Source organism: Trichosurus vulpecula, chromosome 1 (assembly GCF_011100635.1).
Source record: "Trichosurus vulpecula isolate mTriVul1 chromosome 1, mTriVul1.pri, whole genome shotgun sequence".
In the NCBI taxonomy this organism is placed as follows: domain Eukaryota; kingdom Metazoa; phylum Chordata; class Mammalia; order Diprotodontia; family Phalangeridae; genus Trichosurus; species Trichosurus vulpecula.
In genome coordinates, this window is record NC_050573.1 from 372,972,204 (window position 1) to 372,996,221 (window position 24,018).

Sequence of the window (24,018 nt, forward strand, 5' to 3'; positions counted from 1 at the left end):
TAAAATCCATTTTTTTCACAATTCATCCCTTTTCTTCATAGTTATCTCATATCTAACTTCTTTAACAAATCTCTCCCCCTCCCCTAGAGGGGCTCATCAGCTTCACAATAGACTCTGGCTTAGCAAAGTCCCTATATAATGATATACCTCATATTCAAATGTTTTTCCTCCTTTCTTTTAACAAGTTTCTCGTCTTGCAGTCCCACTGTCCAGTATTCTAATGTCTTCTGCCCAGACAAATAACAACACCTGAACCCTAAATATATAAAAACCTAAACCCTAAAATATACAGTTTACAAAGCACTTACATAGACTCTCATTTTCTCCTTTAAACAGTGCTCTAAGGCAAATAACAAAAGTGCAAGTATTCTTTTCTCCATTTTACAGAGGTGAAAACTGAGGTTGGGTTAAATGACTTGACTAAGTTCTCACAGATAGTAACTGATAGAGCAGGAACTCAAGACCAGGTCTTGTGCTTGCAAATTCAGCTTACCACTTTAAAGAGGATCTCTTTGTCACCTGACAAGTAGATAACATCTTTTGATTGCTTAATGCTCTGATGTAACTTAGTGTCCCATGTTTATTGGGACCCCTGGATTCACAATAACAACTGAAAGGCATAACTAATGATGTGAATTTTAGCTTAACATGTTATATGCATTGTCTATTTGTTTTAAAAACCATAGCTTAGAGATGATCTATTATAGTGGAGAAAGTGAAATATTTACTTAACATGATATTTTTCCAATGTAAATTTCCAGGTTATTTTAATCACATGTGTATTTTTCAAGTAGCCTCAGTTACAAGAATACTAACTGATAATGATGAAATCAGATGGCTTATAACCTGTCTGGTGAATGTACTTTGCCACTAACTTGTGTGAGGTGTTTGTTTTTTATTGCTGTTGTTTTGCTGTTTATTTTTTTTTTTATTTTATATTTTTCCCCCTCTCCCAAATCCCACTCCAAGACTCACTGTTCTGGCCTTTTTATCCCTTTCCTGAGGAACTATTTCAGTTTGTACCAACTGCATAAATCTTTCAGGTTAGTGTATTATGCAGTATTCATGGAGAGTAAGTGGAATTGGAGGTCCAAAACTCTCAGGTAGCACTTTTTCAGTGAAGCTGATTGAAGGGAAATGCACAATTGTGTCCCATGGAAACGGGATCTGTTAACAAAATTGAGACCTCTTTGGTACTGTTGATTTATGCCCACTGTAGAAATGAACTAGATGGGCAAGTGGAACACTGTCATGTCTGGCCATTGAATCCATTATAAGACTGATTTCTTTATAAAGGAAAAACAAACCCACAGAAAAAAATTGTAAGAGCCTTCAGACTAGCTTTATTTTAATCAATTTTTAAAATGTACCTAAATCAAACTTAATTTTAAAAAGACAAAAGATCAACACTAATATTTGCATTTGTGTCTAGAGTATGTTAGTTTCAGAGATGCTTGGAGCAATTCCAGAAGCTGAGCTAGCAAATATTAAACATTGTCATCATCATCACCATCACCATCATCTTCACCATCATCATCACCACCACCACCATCATCATCCTTTTGCGTCTGTTAATTATTTTTAATCAGTAACGGAATACCTAGCATATTAAAAAGGAAGTCCTGGGGCAGCTAGGTGGTAGAGTGAGTAGAGCACTGGCCCTGGATTCATGAAGATCTGAGTTCAAATCTGGCCTTGACACACTTACTAGCTGTGTGACCTTGGGCAAGTCACATAACCTCAATTGCCTTGCCTTCCCCCTCAAAAAAAAATCTAAACTAAAAAGGAAGTCCAATTATAGGTCCCCTGGAGTGTAGGTATAGTAGAAAAATGCTCTAGCCTTGGAGTCAGATACTAATTTGGAGTCTTGGCTTTGTCATTTACCAGCATTGTAGTCTTATACTACACACACACACACATACACACGGATCAGAATCTCCATTTGTCAGATAGGGATATTGACACTTTTACTAATTCCTTCAAGGTTTTGTAAAGAAAAGACCACACAAATATGTATTATTATTAATTATTATTATAACTACTTCAAACTGTTTCTTACAGAAACTTATGAAATTTTTTTCAGCTTCAAAAATGAAACAAAACAAAAAATCCTCTACTGTATTCATAATGAATCATTCACAACAAGGATACAATTTATATGCATTCACAAAAACACAAGCAACAGTACTGGGAGACTTGAGTTAGGGAAGATGAGGTGAAAAAAGAAGAGAGAAATTCCAAAATGTGAGAGACCAGAGACAGAGGAGGCCAAAGGAGGGGGTGGGGATAAATATATTAACTGATGGTTCTGAACCTCAGAGGCAAGTGAAAAAAAGAGAAACATATCATAAAGGACAGAATCTTATCAGTTTATGAAAAGACAAATTAGGAAGAAACAATAATAATGTCTTCAAATGGGTTATTTTCTGGGGAATATTGACATGCAGCCAGGGACGGGATGGGTGGGAAGCCACAGGAATGTAAAGCCCATAAGGTGGATTAGACAAGATGAACTCAAGGTCCTTTCCCAACTCTAAATCTATAAATCTTAAGTACCTCAGATTTATACTATATACAAAGTCACTAGGCAATGCACAGAATATAAAAAAGATAGTGACTTTGTAATCCTGCTCTTAAGGAACTTAGTGTAGGGATAACCAGGAATGAGTAGGTGGTGTAATGAATAGAGTGTTGGAGTTAGAATCAGGAAAACCTGAGTTCGTTTCTGCCCCCAACATTTCTCAGCTGTGAAAGTCTATGCAAATCACTTGAAATCAGTCAGCCTCAATTTTTTCAATTGTAAAACTGACATAATAATGCACCTACCTCACAAGATTGTTAAGAAGAACTAAGATGATATGTGCAAAGTGCTTTTCAAAATTTAAAACTCTCTATAAATTGTAGTTATTGAAAAATAATGAAAATGAAAGTTTGGAGAGGCTTTGAGGAGCAAATGGCAAAAGATTTGCTTTCTACAATCCCTTTCAATGCCAAAATTAAAAAAAAAAGAATTGTGTATCTAAAATACCATCCACAACATAAGGAGAGAGAATAAAAGGTAAAAAGCACTATGAGTTATCTGTAGAGAATACTAATATTTAATACTTTCACTCAGACTCCCTATCCCCAACCAAATTTACACTTTCTATAGTGAGTAAAGCAAGCTTCCAATCTAATACTAAAGATCCTTGAAGAGAAGTGACTCTGTGTCAACCTCCCCAAACTTGAAAGAAGCAGGAAAAACTGATTTTACACAGCCATGGGAAAGAAAGGAGAATTGGTAGAGAGGATGAAGGCAGGGCAAAAATCATGCCTTGCACAGCCCTCAAAGTTCAGAACTATTAGAAGGAAAATTCCCTTCCTGAAAGGGAGTGGACTAGAAACTCAGCTGGGATTAGTCATCTCTCTCCAAAGGTTACTAAGGACAGAGTCCTGGGCCAGGACAAGCACTATATTTCCAAAAGTGAGACTGACGCTGACTGGCAGTTCAGTTTCAAGGTCCATGAAACAGTAGGAAAGGAGAAAAAGTGTGAGTGCTAGGGAATACAATAAAAAGATGAAATAAAAAAATCAAGACATAGAACAAACGAGATAAAGGAGATCCAGAAACAGTGGAATGCAATAGCCCAGTATTTGCTAAAGTGAAAAACATACATTACACGGGGGAGGGGGGAATCTCTTTATTTCTTAAAAATTCTTTGGAAAACTGGAAAGCAGCCTTGCAGAAAATAGACTTAGACCATACACTATATTCAACAATACATTGTAAATAAATATGTGACTTTAATATTAACATTCAGACTATTAAAAAAAGAAATTGGAAGCAGATCATATACCTCTCAAAGCTGTAGGTAGAAGATGTATTTTCAACAAAACAAGATATTGTAACAACAATGTTGCTAGCAGCTGTTGTGGGAATGAAAGACCAACAATAAGCACACAGAAGGGCTGCAGGCACAGATTTTTTGATCAGCTTTTCAAAGGAAAGCAACTTTAAGGGGTTAACAATCTCACTTTAATCAAACATACATATATCATTCACTTAGTTCAGGAGAAAAAACCAGCACCCTGAACTTCAGAGCAAATATAAATGGAAATTACAAACAGAGACAATATAAACAGATCAACATTTTTGCCTAATCAAATCACAATACATGTAGTTACCAGAAAAGCACCAAAATCTGGGTTTTCCAAAGCCGGGGGCTCCAGTGGCTACCTGAAATCTCTCCTGGTCAAATAACACAACACTCCTCCAATGAGTGAGAGCTCCAAAGCAAAAGGCTAACCTCCAAGTATACATAACCTTCTTATGGCCCAAAACCTTCATATCTAATCAGCAAAAGGGTGTGGGCTTGGGGCTTCAAACCTAGCAAGAATGAATCAAAAGCACTTCATTACTTTAGCATTCTAAAAGAGAAAATAGTAAAAAAAAAAAAAAATCCCACTCTAATTAACATAACAAATATAGAGATAACTGCCAAAGAAAAGTAGGTAACTTTGATTAAATGAAACTTTATTTTTTAATTTTTTAGCATGAAATTTAAAGCTTCTTCCTTTGACAAATTAATGCAACTAGGATAAGGAGAGAAGTAGAATGGGAAAACAAAATATTAATATAAAATTTCTCTATAAGATTTTGGTATCTAAGATATATAAAAAGTAATAAATATGTAAAATTAATAGCCATTCACCAGTAGATAAATGGTCAAAGTAACAAATAATTCTCAAAAGAAGAATTAAAAAGCATTTACAACCTCATGGAATAATGCTTTACCTCACAATATTCAAATTGTCAAAGATGACCAAAAAATGGCAATGGTTAATATTGACAATTAATATTACACACTAATATATTATTGGTAGAGCTATGAAATGTTATACACATTTCGGGAAAGCAATTTGAAATTATGAAAATAAAGTGACAAAACCCTGTTAACTAGAAATTCCATTACTATGCTTATCCATAAATATATCAATAAGAAAGTTCCCCAAATACTAAAATAATTATAGCACCACTTTTTATAATACCATGAAATTAGAAACAAAATAGATAGATGCCCATCATAAGGGAAATGAATAAACAAATTTTGATACATGAATGTAATGGAATTTTACTGCACTGCAAGAAATAATGTGTCGGATGACTAAAGAGAAACAGAAAGATCTATATGAAATAATGCAGAGTGAAGTAAGCAGAGCCAAGAAAACAAAATAAATAATGTCTATGATAATACAAATGGAAACAACTACACACCAAAAAATCAAAAGTAAATCTAAAAATTATAAAGAACAAGCTTGACTCAAATGAAAAGATAGGAGAGAATACCCTAAGCTCACCCCCTAATGAATGTGGGAGGGTGTCCACTAGTCGCACTTTTTAAATCTTTTTCAGCATATTTATCAATTGTGCTGATTTATTTTTCCTTCTTTGAAATATTATTTGTTATAATTAAAGATTTTCTGGGAGGAGGAGGGGGAAGGATATTGGGGATAACTCTGATGATAAAAGAAACAGAAAGCATAAATATTTTTTTAAAAAAAAAAAAAGAACACCAAATTCTACACAAGATAAACTGACGTTGATAATAGCACATCAAGAGATGAGATAAAAATAATTGTTCTCCCAGAAAATAGATGCCTTATCAAAAGTGAATACCATAATCCAGGGAAGGGAGAAGCAAAAAAAAAAAACTGTATAGAACATCTCCATGGGCAAAAGATAAAGCATCATTTGGGGAAATACATAGTAGGCAGAGGAGTTAGCATACTTCAAACTCCCAAGTTATTTACCATTTTTATTTAACAAATGGAAATGTGATAAATACAGAGAAATGATCCAGGAAATGTGATGTAACCAGTCTGAAGGATAGAACACCTTCATTGGGAGAGATGTTTTGGGGGACTATCAAGTGGATATCTGGCTCCCAAGTTTTCTTCTGAAGGAAGAAAATAATTTAAAGTGAGACATTGGGGGAGAGTCGATTTTAAGGATGGTGAAGGGATAGAGATAGGAAAGGACAGAATGAGATCAGGGGCAGTAGCATTCAGTTCTGCTGATATATACAATTCATAAAATGAAATAATATGAGACAATGATTATTTAGTTTAGTGTAGTAGAACAGTAGCGGGTGTGCAGCTAGGAGAACTTAAATACCAGATATTGGCTCTGACACTTACTAAGTCTATGACCCTGGGCAAATAAGTAGCTCACTTTCTCTAAGCATCATTTTCTTCACCAGAAAATTGAAATAATGATACTCAATATTATTCTACCTCTCTCATCCTGATTTTCCTCTTCCATAAATTAACAATAATATCAGAAACTATTTTGTCATTATATTCTTTAAAAAAAAACCTTATTACTTGGAGGAAATTGATGAATACTCTAAAAAAAAATGGGACGTAGAAAAGCCCAGACTAACAAAAGAAGAAAGAGATTATTTAAAAAACCCATTATCAAAAAAAAAAAAGAAAGAAATTGAACAAGCCTTAAATGGGCTCCCAAGAAGATGATATGGTGGGGAGGAGGATAAAATTCATGGATCAGATTGATTTAAAAGTGAATTTTATAAAAAAATTAAAGGAACAATTAATTCCAGTAAAATACAAAGTATCTGCAATAATAAAAAAGAAGACATATATGCAATTATTTCTCCAATATGAATATTTCATTGATACCTAAAGCAGGGAGAAACAAAGCAGAATAAGAAAATTACAGATCACTACTGCTAATAAACATGTATGTAAATTTTTAAATATGATATTCACAACCTGTCTTCAAAGGTATTTAAGGAAAAAGAAAATACACTCATTATCTTGAGTTTATACCAGGAATGCAGACATTGTTCAACATAAGGAAGACTATAAATGTACTATGCCACATTAAAACACTTCACATATTATACCAATAGATGCTAAAAAAAGCTTTTGACAAAATTCAATGCTTATTGTCATTAAAACTTCAGAAATAATAGGAATGATGAGGTTTTTCCTTCATATAGTAAATGATATTTATCAAAGGCCAAGAGTGAAGATCACATGTAATGGAGAAGAATACCCATTATCATCACAACTATTTAACACAGAACTAGCACTTGCTGATTGATCACTGTAGCAATAAGAATAAGAAATAAAGAAGAAATAAACATGGGCAAAGGCAAAATACAAATGATCACTTTTGCATATGGCATGATGATGTATTTAAAGAACTCTAGAGAGATAACTAAAATTGTTTGAAATAACTTCAAAGTTTCTGGATGTAAAATAAACTTCTTTCACTGGCATGCCTATATATAAACAATGAAAACCAGAACACAGAGATAGAAAGATAAATTCCTTTCTAAATAATGACAGAAGCTCTAACATATTTGGTAGTATATCTACCAAAATTCACTAAGGAATTTTATGAATTCAACTATGAAATGCTTAGCAGAAATAAAGACATCTAAATAGTTGGAGAAACATTACTTGCTCATGGATAGATGTAGCATGCAATAAAAAGTCAATACTTTCTAATTTAATTTACTTATTCAGTGCTGTAGCTATCAAAGAAACATTTTATGGAACTAGAAAAAGAATAATGAATTTCATTTAGTGGAACAAAAGGACAAGAATCTCAAGAGTAACAAAGAAAAAAATTAGAAGAAAATGGTCTAGCCAGGTGTTTTGTGAGACTCAAATGAATAAAATACTTTGCAAAACTTAAAGCACAATATAAATGCCCATCATCTTTATTGTTAGTCTTCTAACTAGCCTACATTCACCAGGCTTCACATCTTGGACCTACTGCTCTTCTGCTGACATTAAATAATGTTTATATAACAATAAGGAAATATTCTGGGAAATATTTAATAACTTGGCTCTCTGAAGGCAAAATAGTATACTTACATTTTGAAGGTGATTCTACATTACTAATACTTTCTTAATTTTAGACAATCAACAAAACAACAAATTAAGACCTGACATGTCACATTTTCAGAGGTATAAAAGCTCACACTGAAAATTGAACCATTGATTCCCAAAAGCTAGACAGAGCTGGCTCCAGTGTGCCACTGGTTCTACTAGTATGAGATCTCGATCTGTACTTCAAGCAGTAATTATTAAAATGAATTGGTCAAATGCAAGTGGACCAGAGATGAGAGACAGCGTTTTTATCCACAGTGGAGAAAAGAAAAGAAACATATTCCTCAATTAATAGCTTTCAGCAATTACACATGTCTTCCTGATATACTTGCATACTGTACTTACTTTTTTTCATTTTACAAACATGCCACCATATAATTTGGAGATAATGAAACAGACATCCTGGGGCACTGATCTCTAATGTCTGAAATTAATGAAAAGGAATTTTGTAGTGATAAAAAGCATCAGCAGGATCAATATCCTCAAAGGAGTGGAAATAACATCAGCTGACATTTTTATAGCACTTTAGTTTCCAAAGTGCTTTACAAACATCGTCTCATTTGAGCCTCACAGAAGCCCTACAAGGCAGTTTCTACAGAAAGAGAAAGTGGCTTCAGGTCAGGAGACTTGAGCTAGCACTCACTAGCTCTTTCCTTGAAGCTTGTTTTTCTCATATTTGTAATGATAACGATAATACTTGTACTATTTGGCTGGTGAAGTCGTTTCAAGGAAAGAATTTTTTGTAAACCTTGAAGTGCTATATAAATAGAATCTATTACTTGTTTCTTGGGCATCCCTCTTCACCTCCTTCACAAATATCTTCAAAATTTCTCTAAAAAGTCTCAACAAATAAATCTTTTTGAAGTTTGTCACTCTGTAAAGGTATTACTTGACTTTTTGATTTATTTTCACAAAGTTAAAAAAAATACTTCAGTTTCTCATTCTCTTCTTTGCAGAGGTAGAGAATAAGAGGTCTGCAACATTGCATATACCAGATATAGTCAATATACCAGTTGATTTTGCTCAGCTGATTTAAAAAATATATATTTGTTACAAAGGATGCATCTATAGTAGGGAAATATTTGGAAATGAAGTCAAAAATTAAAGACATCAGCCAAATGGGAATGCAAATCATGCATAAAAATACATATGATAAATAATTTTTGAAATATAAACAGGAAAGAATTACACAAAATGAAATCACTATTTAACAGATATTGGAATGTCATATGCTATTAGCAACATTTTTGTATTATTGATTATCATATCACGCTATTTGATTACCTACATTTTAGAAAATAACATTCTGAAATCATATTATGAGGTACATCATTTATATTTTATTGAATATTCCATCTGTGGACATTTCTTTGAGAAGTTGAGCATCATAATCTTTGTTTGGAAAGGCAATTACCAATAATAAAGGTAATCAGCCATTTTTATCAAAAATAAAATTCAACTTCTGTTGTTTCAGTTTAGAGACGTTCATTCGGAAACGTCCATTGGAGGTCTGAAATCTGCCTGTTATAGGAGCAGTAGAATCAATAGGCCTCAGCTGCAGACATGCAGCTCTCTGCTGCTAGTTCCCAAACCAGGAATTCATTGGTTGCTTGCTCTGAAAATGTGCCCAAGAAAATCATGAAAATAATAACCCTTACCCTCTGGGGAATACAAAGATACCACAAAATGCTTTTCCCCTTTTAACAGTAAATGGAATCTAAAGTTTCGAAATTGTTTGACAGGATTGAGAAGAGGTAAATTCAAGTCTGAATGTTAAGGGAAAAGGAAACATTATACCAGTCTTAATGTTTTTCAAAGATTTCTGAGACAAATGAGTCCAGCCCCCATTAGTAGGATCACATGAAAGAGGAAAGGACAGGGAGTAAAGGATCTATGGTTCTTCCTCTAGGAATGGAAAAGAAGTTTCTCAATGGGTGTTATTCATCTCTTATTTGTACAATTTTTCAAAAATTCCGATATGATTTTTCCTTTTGGGTCCCTTTAAGTAACGACAATAGAGTTATATTTTTGCAATCTGAGCTAGTGAAAAGTAAATTATTTGGGACTCTCCCTTTCCCTGAAGAGCATAGCAAATGGATGATTGTTAACTGATACCCACATTAGAAAAACAGAAAAATGAAATGATAGGGAAATTGAATAGAGAATAATAAAGCCCTCTGTGCTGCTCTTTCCGAACTTCTACCTCAGAGGCTATTTTATTTAAAGCCAAATAAATGTATGATTTCAGCTATATGTTAGTACAGAATGTCCAGTTAGCTTAATATTGAACGATGAATGCACCCTGTGGATATATGAAGGGGTCATCATTATCTAGTGCTCGTTTCTTCCTCTTGAAAGTGCCATTTTTTGATTTATATCTGTCTTCTTCCCTATTCAAGCCATTAAGACTAATAGGGCATCAAGAGAGGAGGTTTCTGAATCACCAATATGTATATAGTTTAAATAATCACAAGCAGTTATAGGGACATAGAATGGATTTGTGTTGTCCCAAATGATTACATTGTCCTGGTGTATTTTTATTTTTGCTTTGGGAAAACCACCACCACCACCAACAACAAAACCTTGATTTAAAGGACAACCTGCTGCCCCAGATGCACCCCCATCTTTAGGTGAGGTGAAGTACTGCCATTGAAATACATATTTGGGGAACAAGGAACCAGACTTCTAAATAAGGGTTAGAACATCACTTCATCACTTCTAAAACATAGCCAATAGCTGCTTAAAAGCAGTACAGTGTTTGATGTAAAGTCAGAAGGTATGAATTTGAGTATTAGTTCCATCACTTATTATGCTGTTAACTTGGGTTTCTTAAGTTTCCACTTAAATGTATGAGATTATAACTTTGTCTGAGATTATGATTTCTATCCCTGCCTTTTTTACATCATTTGGAGCATCATAAATTCTATAACAGGCCTCAATTTTAACTCAGTGTGTATCTTTCATTTTTAAATGTGTTTCTTGTAAACAACTATACTTGGATTCTGATTTTTTATCCTTTCTGCTATCCATTTCCATTTTATAAGTGAATTCATCCCTCACATTCAAAGTTATAATTGCTATTTGTGAATTTCCATCTTATTTTTACTCCCTTTTCACCTTACTTTCCTTTCACCTTACCCCTATTGCCTTATCTTCTCCCCTTACCCTCTTCTTCCTCTCATTCCTCATTTTACCCTCCCCTTTAAAAGTCCTCCCCTTATATATTTACTCCACCATCCTAATTTTGATCAGTACCCCATTCTAAAAGTCCTTACTCTACTCTATCCAGTTTTCTTACCTCTAGAATTTCAGAAGACTTATAAACCTCTTAAGATATACACTGTTTCCTTTTCAATCCAGATGAGACTAAGGTTCCAATATTACCAGCCTTCCACCCCTACCTGCTTCCTCAATATTAGTTCTTCCTTTCATGCTCTGTTTTATGAGATAATTTCTCCTTTTAACTTTTTTCTACCCAATTTTTTTTAGAATTTCCTCGTGATTGACAACTCAGCGCCAACCTTTATTTCAAACTACCTTAGTAATGACAACAGTGATATAATAATAAAATAATAACAACTAATACTTACTAATATTTATAACATTATCATATGTCATAACTAAACATTTTGACCTTAGGCAGTTGTCTTATAATTAGTCCTTAATGATTTCCTTATATTTCTTTTGGACCTTTTATATCATTTCCCTTGAGTTCTGGTCTTTTTGTTACAAATACCTGAAACTCTTTCATTTCATCAAGTGTTCATAATTCTTTTTCACTCAGGATTATACTTAACTTTGCTGGATAAGTTATTCTTGGATGCTTGTTTGTTCTTTTGGATGCTTATTTGTTCTATGAAATATAATATTCCAAGACCTATGGTCTTTTAGTTTTAATAAACTCATTTTATATTATTTGCATGAATACAATTTCTTTAAGATTAAGATTTCTTATGGGTCTATTATGGGCTCAGTGTCTAATCTGGTGTTTATGTATTTTGTATATCTATTCATATGAGAAATGTTACAGAGAATGTAACTATGTTGGCTATAAAGGTGACTGAAGAGAAGAGACTCTCATCAGTTTAGAAAATAAAGACAATGTGACATTTCAAATAATGTCTCTAGAATGTAAAATTGTACTACTTCAGACTAAGTGGAACAGGGAAATTAGCATGAACTAACGAAATATCTGAAATATTGAACATTTTTTGAATGATGCATACTTTCAAGTGCTAACTAGGTTAACATTAGACTGTCTAGTGGAGGATCTTGGAGAATTCATTTTGTTGAGGAGGTTTTTAACCTGAGGTACATACATAATACCCCATTGGGTTTATGACCTAGAATGAGGAAAATGACAACAATTTAAAAATAATTATTTCCTTCAAAATTCTATGTATTTCATTTTATGCATTTAAAAAATTACTCTGAGAAGACATCTGTAGGGTTTACTGACTATTGAAAAGGTCCATGACACACAAAAAAGGTCATGAATTCTTATTTAATGAATTTCACTGGACTGCATCAGGAGACAAAAGTTCTAGTAACAGACCTAGCTATATAACCTCAAAAAACTTCTTTAAGGAAATAGAGGCCAGACTTCTATCTCATCTTTTATATGATGAATACTTGACTCAAAGTCATCTTTCTTTAATGACAAATTTAACTTTTTTATGGACAAGAAAGAATAGTCTCAAAATAATACCTCAATTTCATTGAGGATGGTAATTCAGGGCCACAAAGTGTGTATGTGTGGGGGGGGTCGCATATAAAAACAGTATGTTAACATATTAAATAATGATATTTTGGTAATTCTGCCATGAATTTTAAGGGAAAATGAGGCAAATTGGAACCAATGGGTATTGGATTCTAGTCCCAGTTATGGGCAAGGACAAGTTGCTTCATTTTTTTTTTCTGGAGCTCAGTTTCCTCAGAACTATAGGTTCTAAGTGATTCTTTAATTTTGTGGTCCTATGAATCTCTGATGATACTCAAAAGCTGATAACAGAAACCACATAATAAAATAAATGTCCAGTTGGAATTGTTACTCTGGAAGAATCCTTCTGGTTGAGTTAAATGGCCAAATAATGTTTTTTTTTTTCACTCACCTATGGTAGGATCGTGATAATCTGGAAATCGGTGACTGATAAATTGCATTGTCATGGCTAGGAAGAGAGAGAGAGAGAGAAGAGAGAGAGAGAGAGAGAGAGAGAGAGAGAGAGAGAGAGAGAGAGAGAATGTAAATGAATCTGTTAGTAAAATGTAACAAAGGGCCAAAACCATTGATAAAAATGCACAGGGTCTAATAATTCAATTTCAATCATTACCAGAAAATGAAACAAATATTCTCAGACTCTTCTCAGTAATATTTAAGTTAGATATCACAGGCTAGTTGACAGAAAACTGTAGAGGGAATCAGGATACCTGAATCTGAGTCCTGATTCTGTCTAATTAGCTCATCAACTTTGGGAAAGTCATGACATATCCCTGGGTCTTAGTTTCTTCACATGTAAAAGGAATGAATTTGAGTAGATGCTCTCTTAAGTCCATTACAGCTCAAAATTCTATGACATTATAACCTTTTTTATTGTCTTATGACTCATAATTATTACTCACAATCATGGTTATAGATACTGTGGAAGACAGTTTGGGACAAATAGCCCTATATCAAATGGCCTCTGAACATTCACACTCCAGATTGTTAATATCCTTTCAGTCATATGTTACCTAAAACTAAACATAACACTCCAGCTTTGGTCTGACCAGTGATGAATATAATGGGAATATCACTCTCTCCTGAACATATTCTGCAAATCCCTCCTTTCTTGGTTTCATTTTCACAATTCCTTATAGCTACAATGTTCTCTCCCCTTGGAGGTGTATTTGTCACTGATGAGGGTAGAGGGTTAGAGGTCAGAACAGGAAGGGATTAAGTTAGGCTTCAGGGAGATAGTGACATTTGAGATCAGCTTTAAAAGTTGTACAGAAACACACCAAAGAGGGGGGAAGAGAACATTCTAGGCATAAGTGGGGGAAATGAACAAGGGGACAAAAGATTAAAAAAACATACAAGGAAGAACACATGCTGTATTTGGTTTCTCTGTGGGCTAAAACATAGAATGATTTTGTTGTTGTTCAGTTGTGCCTAACTCCTCATGATTCTATAGACCACACTGTCCATGGGGTTTTCTTAGAACAGACACTTTCCTTCTCCAGTGGATTAAGGAAACTTAAGTGACTTGCTGGTGGGGGGTGGTGCAGCTAGTAAGTGTCTCAAGGCAGATTTGAACTCAGGTCTTCCTGACTTGTTCAGTACTCTATCCACTGAGCAACCTAGCTGACTTCTAAGCAAATAAAAGTTAAGTGATTTTCCCATGTCACACAGCTAGTAAGTATCTTGAGACAGGATTTGAATTCAGATCTTCTAACTCCAGGCCAAGAGCTCTATCCAATGAGCCCAGATATGTAGCTGCTTAGCTACCATTTACATGGATCTTTTAACATTTACAAAGTGCTTTATCTACATTAACTCATTATATCCTTTCAATAATCCCTGTAAGTAGGTGCTATCATCATCATCATCATCACCATCACCATGTAAAAAAGGAGAAAACTGAGGCAGACAGAGGTTAAATGAATTGCCTGGGGTTACAAAGTAAGTATTTGATGCAGGATTTGAACTCAATTTTATCCTGATTCCAAGTCCAGGGCTTTATCCATTGTAATACCAAGGTATCCACATGCCTTATGTCCCCTGCTATATTAAGAAATGCAAGAGCAGGGCCTTGTCTTAATCAATACATTCTCCAGAAGGTGTTATATAAAAGAAGTGCTTAAGGAATGAAGACACTCAAAAAGCAAAGGCATTCCTAAATGCTGTAGAGGACTGAAAGAACACTACCGCAAACTTGTATTCAGCCACCATACAAAAACACTATAAAGTAAATATTAAATCAATCCATCCTTATGCTTTGGGAAATTGCTGCCATTTTCATATAGGGCAAACTGAGGCACAGAGAGAGTGTAATGTTTAAATTGACAAGATTCTCAAGTTAGTATTATTAGTCACGCTGAATATTTCTTAGACAGTCAGATATACACCTGAAGCAATAAATATGTAGGGTGACTCTATCTAATATGATGACTCAAGTCATTCTAGTTACATAGGTCACTATCGACATTTCAAACTGGGCAATACCCACTTTAGAGCACATCCTGATATATTTCCTGTTTACTGCAGACAGAAAGAACAAAGGTATTTTAAGACTAACTCAAGACACTTACTCTAAAGAAGGATTTTGAAAAACTAAAAAGCTCTACAGGAATGCATGGTGGCTTATTATCAAAATAGTAAATGTCACTTGGTTAAAATCCAAAGACTCTTTTCTACTCTATTAACTAGACAATCAATTTTGATATCATAAAAAAGTGAAATTGTCACTTATCAGAAAATAATAACTGTTTTGAGAAGTAAGATCTTAGATTAATAAGGTTGTTGGGCAAAAAGGAAATAATAGTGGCCTTCATAAATCTTCTTGGGGTCTACTTACATTAAAACATCTTATTTAAAAGGATTCACTGACCTCAGATGACGTCTTCTGCCTTATTGAAGAGAAGTTTAAATAATGTTCAATAGTTAAAATATTGTATAACATAACCCATTCCTAGTTACAACTGACGACCTGAAAGTTTGGTTAAAGGAGGCAAACAAGCTAGGTAATACGTAAATTCATGATGTTTATTCCCTTAAAGCTAGTGGAGCTAGCTTACTTGTACCTACAAGGAGCCAGAGCATAAGTTCTAACTGTCTGAACAAAGGAATGAGAAGGTTTAAATACATTTTTAGTGTCAACTCATCATGTCTGTGTTACTCAATTTTATGATCCCCATGTATATTTAACCATGATACAAGAATAGGACTTTTCTTAATTGAATAGGTTGTTAATAAAATAAGAGAATTGACAAAATGTCCACTGAAACTATGATCCAGGACATCTGTATTTTCTTTACCATTAACATACCATAAAACAGTGTATGTCCATAAAATACTAAAATAAGAAAAAGTCAGATTATTCAAGATAGTGTCTCAGGTTAAGGGTCTCATCCTTAATGGCTACAGACAGAGGAAAGAACGCTCTTAAGTCAGCCTGATCTGGCGTTATTGACATAGGAAGGGGTATTCTCTGAGTACAATCAGAGAACAAAGAAGCTTAGGTTCAGGCTCTTCTTCTAATTGATAATTAGTTCAGGCTCTGGCCCTTATTGAAGTTACTAAATTGATATTAAATGATTATTACAACTTAAAGTGTAACCCTAGGCAGCTAGGTAGTAGCATACACTGTTGGAATTGGAGATTGGGATTGAATTCAAATCCTGCCTCCTACACTTAAGTGGGGAATATGACCCCAGGCAACGTCAATGAGCAGCCACTATCAGCCTAAGTTTCTTCAAAGGTCAAATGGTGATAACAGAATCCACCTTACAGGGTTATTGGGAGAAAATATATGTAAAGTGTTTTGCAAATCTCAAAACCATACATAGATGTTAGCAATTATTATTTTTAAAGGAACACATAGAGGAGGAGTTAATACATATGTTGTATGTGTACGTGTGTGTGTTTGAGCATCTAAGGTTGAAAAACCTACAGTGGGTTTTTTTGTTTTGTCTTTGTTGTGTGTTGTCCGTTGTGTGTATATGAATAGCTAGGAACAGAAGGGGGAAAATGCTTCCGCAATGCCTCTGCATTCATGGGGAAAGGATTCAATTGTCAGAGGTCATAAAATGTCTTATAGCTTTGTTGTAAATATAACCCTAAGATTCTTCTTATTTAAGAAAGCATAGAGTGTATGGAGCAGAATAATATGGAATAAGGGTGGAAAGAAAGTCTGATTCCTGGTTATAAAAAGATGCAAATATCAGACAAATGAGACTGATTTCACCCACCAAATGATAGGGAGTCATTGAAGATGTTTGAGCAGAAGAGTGACATGATCAGAAGTATGGGTTAAAAAAAAAACAAATATTTTAAAAAAGAAGGAAAATATTATTCTGGCACTTTAAGCAAAGGAAATGAAAAGGGAAAGAAAATAGAGATAAGACAATATTCTTGAAGGCTATTGATATAGACCAGGCAGCCTGTAAGTACTGTCTAGACTACATAAGTTTTAAATCTATGATATGATATTGAGAGAGGCCGCACAGTATAGTGGAAAGAGAATTGGCTTCAGTGATGAGAAAATCTGGGTACAAGACTTATCTCTCACACCTAATGTGTTTACTTCTAATTGTTTCAGGCAACTGTCTAAGATTGTAAGTTGGGGGTTGTGAGGGAAAGCTGATATGCATTGTTTTTTTTAAAAAAGTGAAATTAGGAGCCTTTAAGTTCTAGTACTGAATTGTAGCCTGAGACTACTCAGCAATTGATTAATTCATATTAGCTAAGCCATTCTCTATTCCACGGTCACAGATGAAATAGTCAGTTTCTGCCAGTCATATCGAAATGTCTATTCTGATTTTTAAGGAAGATTATGAAATACTGCAGGAGATCTATCGTGCAAATGTAAAACCCAATTTTTGCCTTCAAGGGATAAGGGACAGGAACTAGACCTGTGATTACATTCCTACAGGGAACTAACTCCCAGATAATGAAACTCCCTGAACCAATGCAGGCAGTGATCTTTCTCTATAATCTAGAGTCTTAGGGAGTTGCCTAGAGCATCGAGACATTAAGTGACTTCCCTAGGGCCACATAGCCAGTAAGTTTCAGAAAAAAAAAAGACTTGGCCCTGGTCTTTTTGACTCTGAGGCCAGCAAATTCTCTATTATATCATAGCTACATTTGAGTCTTAATTTTTTTATGCAGAGAAAAATAAAACATTGCTATACCAAGACAAAGATACAATGAAATTATTAGAAACTATAAGATACTGTGTGCATATGTGCATATGGGTGCATACTATCATATAGATAGATGTACACACATACATACATATATATCATAGTATGTACCCATATATATGTAGAATATGTGTGTATGTGCACCTGCATATATAGAAATGCACATGCAAATAAACATATACGAATGTATTCATATATATATATATGTATATATACATATATACATGTATATTTATACACACACACACACACACATATATATCAATACATACAGCACTAGGGTTGTAGTCAGAGGACCTAGATTCAAATCTTGAGTGTCACTTGTGTAAAAGATCTTGAGCAAGTTATTTAATCTCTCTAGGTGTCAATTTTTTCATACATAAAACGATGAGAGTAGACTAGGTGATCTCTAAGGTCTTCTAGGGAGCTAAATCTAGGACTATTTGGCCTGGAATGAGCAGCACAGACCATTCACATTAGCGAGTTCAAAGACAGTAGAAACTGAAGAGTCTTATAGAATTTGTGAAGTGCTCAAGATTTATGCAGGTAAGCATTTTAAATGGTTGTAGATTTGGAATCTCTAAACTTGGAGTCAGAGTACAATCCTCAGCCATATATTGGCCCTGGATTTTCCTGATACAGTTATTCATAGACACTTGACATAGATTTAGTGACTGCAGCTTCTGCCTAAATGGAAACCTGAAACTCATCTTCTATGGGGAAAAAAGTTCCTCTTTCTTCAATCTCCTGACCTTCCCCAGAGACAGAACCAATGTAAAGGAAGTCAGCTGAGCTTAATCCCAGAGCTTTAAAAAATAATTAAAAAAGATTGATTTATAAATTTTCTTTTTTGTTTGTACAGTTATAGTGAACTGAAGTACCTGATGAGACTCCAGAGAGTTCTTTCCTAGCACTGAAGTAATTTAGAAAAGAAACAAAACACCTACCTAAACACTAAAGTTCAGTACAAGAAATCAGCTACCCTAATTTATCACAAATGTGTACCTGATTGCTGGGGACTGAACTTGTTTTATTTTATGATGTCCAACCCAATATTGAAGGGGCATTCCTTGGAAATCAGCTTAGTTACAGATTTTACTGTCCTACATTTAGTAGTGGGCTAATGACTTCATTTGACAATGTTGCATCCAACTTTAGTCATAAAGCACAGGTGGAAGCCACTTTGGAACAACCAAGTGAGAGACCATCTGCTAAACTTTAGTAATCCCTAATGGTTTCAGTCAAGCCTAACCTCCAGGACTGGGAGGAACGGGAAGACAAGTTTAAGCATAAGTGAGGCTAACAGAGTAATGAATAGATCTCCTGCACCAATTCCTGATATATAAACATTAGGAATATATTCCCATTGGGATTAGCATTATCTTCTCCTTTTATAATGCAAATAACTCCAGGAGGAATAATACAAGTTTATATTTACATCCAGTTTTAATGCTAGAAGAGCTTTCTATAAAAGCATTCCTGTGAGTTAGGGTGAGTGTTATTTTTCTTCCCACTTGACAAATAAAGATGCAGTCTTAGGGAAGTTAAATGACTTGCCTAAGGCCACACAGCTTGTGTTGGAGCAGGGATTCAAAATCACATCCCTGGATTTATATTCAATACCTCACCATGCTTGCTACTGAAACATTCATTCCTGTCACTTTAATGAAAGAAAATGCATTAGATAAGTGGTAAAAAGGGATAAAACAGAAGGAAAGAACTGAGTACTTAATAAAGTTCTCAAATAAAAGGGGACAGAGGCACAGAAAGAAGATGAATTATGGTACCACAACTTAATTTTACCAACTGTTGGCTCCATTTATGGAATAGCCATTACCTCAAGATTTGAGGGGGTCTCCTTTGTAAAGTTAAGGAAAAGAAATCCTCTCTAGTTATAGAAGCATTTTCCAAATCTCCTTTGAAAAATCTTAGTCAATAAAATCAGATTATACTGGTGTTGCCAACAGCCATGAATTTTGAGTGTGGAGAGTTATTTTTCTAAAACAATGGTAACACATGTTTTTCTTTCCCCAAAATGGCATCTTTGCAGTAGATGAACTGGAATAATGCAAGCCTAATAAATGATTACAGTCACTCCAACAAGATTACTCTTAACAGGCTAGATTGATCCACAGAGTCATGGAAGTTTGCTAACTTGCTTCAGTACATGTATAGCAAAGTATTCTGCCACAGACAGGAAACTGTTGAGCCGGCTGGGAGAAGAATCTTTATATGCAGAAATAAAGACCAGTGACTGAGTATAAGGGTTGTGCAATATAGAGCATCCAACAGTGCCTGATGAGGAAGCCTCTTCAAAGTCAAGATGACAGCAGTCTCTGAGGGCTATTAGTGCAAATCAGGTTCAGGTGCAGGATACTACAGTAAGCAGTGTGGTATGAAGCTTAATAAAAATTTCTCGCAATTTGCCATGATCAAGTGCTCTGTGGGTAAACATGGATTTTATTTTCATCCATTTGAATGTGTCTCCACTGCCAGTTTCCATATAATTCCTTGGACTTCTAATGGCATTTTCCTCATTGTTCTTCAAAACAACAACTTCCACTAAGTGATGACAGACAGGTGTGTCAGGGCTATCTGCACTGGGACTCTGATGCCATGCATGTGAACGGGAAAGGTCAGACAAAGTTCCCATAAGTCTATGGTTAAAAAATTAAGCTGCTATTAGCCTAAGTTAGTGGTGAGTAGAATAATAATACCTCACAATTTTATGTCATTTACTAGTCAGCAGGCAAGAGGAAAATAGCTAACATCAAATTAATTTTTTATTAAAAATCACAAGACTAGGTTGACAGTTGGGAACCGAGAGCCATAAGGGAAGGTAAAGCAGTCAGATTAAACTATCTGAGACAAGGGAGCAATGAAATGACGATAGAGAGACTCTGCTACTGAGGAAAAAAAAGCTTGTCCCACTTTCTTGCTATTATCATTAGATTTAATAGTCAAGCTTGATCAGCCTAACATACACAGGTGGAATGTGCTAATGTGGAAATGGAAACATCAAGCTGGAATAGGGGATGGGGAAGCTGAGGGGAAGGCAGAGCCTGACAATTATAATGGAATGCATCGAATTGAATAAATCTTAGCTTCTTCATCTGTAAAAATGTGGGTAATATATGTCCTAGCAATTAGATTTACACTTGGAAAGGATCTTAGAAGCCCTCTATCCTAACCTTCTCATTTTATAGAATATAAAACTAAGGCCCAGGTAGATTAAGAGTAAATTGCTTCACAAACTTTCAAACATTATATAAATATATATAAATAAATAAATACATATATGTATATATACATGTATATATAAATGTCAGTTATTAATAGTGGTTGTATTAATCAAGGTAATTGTGACAAGTGTAGATAACATAGTTGCATGTTATACTGCCATTCAGATGATGTCACACACATAAATCTTAATTCCATTAAACTACTGGTTAATTTCCAATGAAGAACTTGTTAATAATTCTTTAAAAGTTCTATTAAAATATATTGATATCTTTCTATCTCCTTGTCTTCTCTACCAGAGAAAAATCCCTTAAAACAAAGCATTAAAAAAGAAAAGAGGAAGAAGAAAGAAAATTCTGTGAAACTCATCAATACGTTAAAAAATCTGACATTGTATTCAGTGTTCCACATCTGAGGATCTCCCACCTTTCTAAAGGAATTGAGAGAGTTGTCTTCTCATATCCCTTCTTTGGGGCCAAAATCATTCCTTGAATTTTGCAAAATTTATTTTTGATTGCTGAGTGATTGATGTTCTTTTCATTTATTATTGTAGTTAGTGTTTATATTGGTTTCCTAAGTGAACTAAGTGGATAGAGTAGCAGTCTTATCTTCCTCAGTTTAAATCTGGTCTCAGACATTTATTATCTATGTGACCTTGGCCAAGGAACTTAACCCTGTTTATATCAGTTTCCTCATCTGTAAAATAAGCTAGAGAAGGAATTGACAAACCACACCAGTATCTTTGGCAAGAAAATGCCAAATAAGGTCATAAAGAGTTGGATGTGACTGAAAGAAATGAAAAATTACAGCAAATTTAAGTGTTTCTCAATGTTATAGGGGTTTGACGTAAACCTAGACCACCTAAGAGAGTGTTAACCAACATGGGAAATGCTAGGTGTCCTGCTTTTAGGAGGCTGGAGAACTAGTGCATGGATAGACTTTCCTCATTGGTGCATGAATGTCTATATATTTGTTAGTTTTTCCCATTTTCTGCATATCTAAAATTTTCTGCATCTTTAAAACTGACTGACTGAACAATGTTCAGAACTTTTACAGCATTTTATTTGAGTGATTCCTCCACTAAAAGCTAGGTAGGAATTTAGCTAAACTGTGATTCTGATTCCTCCATCCCTCGCTCTAGACTGAGGTGGTAGGGGGTGATAAATGCTAATAGGTATTGAGAAAATGTTTACATATTTATTCTTGCTATACTTTTGAAGTAAATATTCAGGGGGCATCATACAAGGTTAAGTAGTTAAATGAAATTGAGGTGCTAGTCACTGCAATCCTATAAAGTGGAGAAACATAGCCTTTGGGGGCTTGAGGCAATGGCAGAGAAGAAAAACCACTCAGTCCTTTCAGAGAACCCTTAGGGAGTAAAATGTTGCAAGTCTGGCCCTGAAAGATTGAAGCCAGAATCAAAACCAGGTTATACATTTCTCTGCAGTCATCGTACTGGTTGTTTCTGACAACATACTAATATTCTATCATATTCATATATTGTAATGTGTTAGCCACAGCTGCCACCCATTCAATAGTCACTGACTTTGTTTCCAGCCCTTTTCTATAACAAAAATGCTACTGTAAATTTAATGGTATATATGTAACCTTAAAGATTTCTTGAAAAAAAAACAACTGGACTTTTAAAAATTAAATCTGAACTATGGGTCTGAAAGCATAGTATGAATAATTCTTATTATATTAGTATATTGAGTTTGATGTTTAGTATTAAACTACATCCTCTCTTCACCGAATAATTCACACATTGAAAATAAATAAAAAGAAACCTTTGTGGCTAGCGCAAGGGAGAGAAAAATCAAATTGTATCACAGTTCAACATTTCAGGAAATATCCTAAAAGCCATGTTCTGGTCTTCATTCAGACTACATTGTTAATGCTTGTTACCACAACCAGTTAAATAATGGGGCTTTGGGGGAAGAGGATAGGAGATGTGAAGAAGGATTAATGAATTTAGGGACTGAATATGTTGCCAGGTTGTTATTCCTTCTAGATAATGGGCAGTTATTATAGGGTACATTTTCTGGGTTTGAACAGGCTCAGGATCACTGAGGAAATTTCAAGGAGAAAGTCTATGCTGTGGGAGAAAGACGAACAAATCACACAAGAATTAGGAAATGCTGCTGGTGGGTAGCCCAGTTACATAGTCACTTTAAACACAAAGGTTTCTTTGTTAGATGAAAAAAAAAAAACAATTTTTTCACTGGTAATGTTACCTTCCATTGCTATTAGCTTAGAAAAGACGTGCTTGTGCCTCCTCATACCTTGTGGATCCCTTACTAGGCACAGGTTGTAATCGTCCATTGTTTCTGCTTTTATCGCTACAAAAGCGCAAGGCAAACCATAGGGCAGATGCTCTGTCAGAATTGTTAACACTCATCGTTTGCTTGTGTTTAAAAATTGTGACCTTCCGATCTAAGCAGATATTTTTTGGTTATGTATTGGGTCAGTCATTTATTCCAACCCTGTATTTTAGGTGAGGATAGCTACTAGATGCTTTCTCTAGCAGTAAATGATAATACATTTTCCTTTTCAAATCTAATATGAATTCTTTTTTATTCTTTTGCCTTTTTTTTAAAGAAACCAATGTCTATTTTCCATTAGCATTTTTCCAACACTATTAGAGCATCTGAGGCAAAACTTAAGAACACTCTGTGATAGTTCCTACACACCAGGGGCCTGAGCAGTAGGAGCCGCAGACCAGTCCCGGCGGCTGAGCACTCTGATCTTCGGTGGGGAACTGCTGAATGGCACAGATGGCACCTGTACTCCCTCAGACAAATCTGCCACTTCCGGTTGAGTAGCCGTGAATTCTGTGGCGGGTGCAGTCCATTCACCCTGAAACTCTTCTTTGTCGCTTCCTTCTCAGCTGCGGCCTGCTTTTCCTTTTCAATTTCTTCTGGATCCCTGTAGAAGTAAAGATCAGGCATAACCTCCCACGGGTGTTCAGGAGAGATG

The 24,018-nt window shown here is 34.8% G+C and overlaps 1 protein-coding gene across 1 annotated transcript in view; it reads right to left on the bottom strand.

Annotated features, from left to right (window-relative positions):
• Window positions 1-24,018, bottom strand: part of RIT2 (Ras like without CAAX 2) — a 545,873-nt gene that overhangs the window by 389,515 nt on the left and 132,340 nt on the right. Inside the window, exon 2 of the mRNA XM_036762031.1 lies at window positions 13,014-13,070. Within this exon, the coding sequence (XP_036617926.1) occupies window positions 13,014-13,070 (57 nt within the window). The remainder of the gene's footprint in view (window positions 1-13,013; window positions 13,071-24,018) is intronic.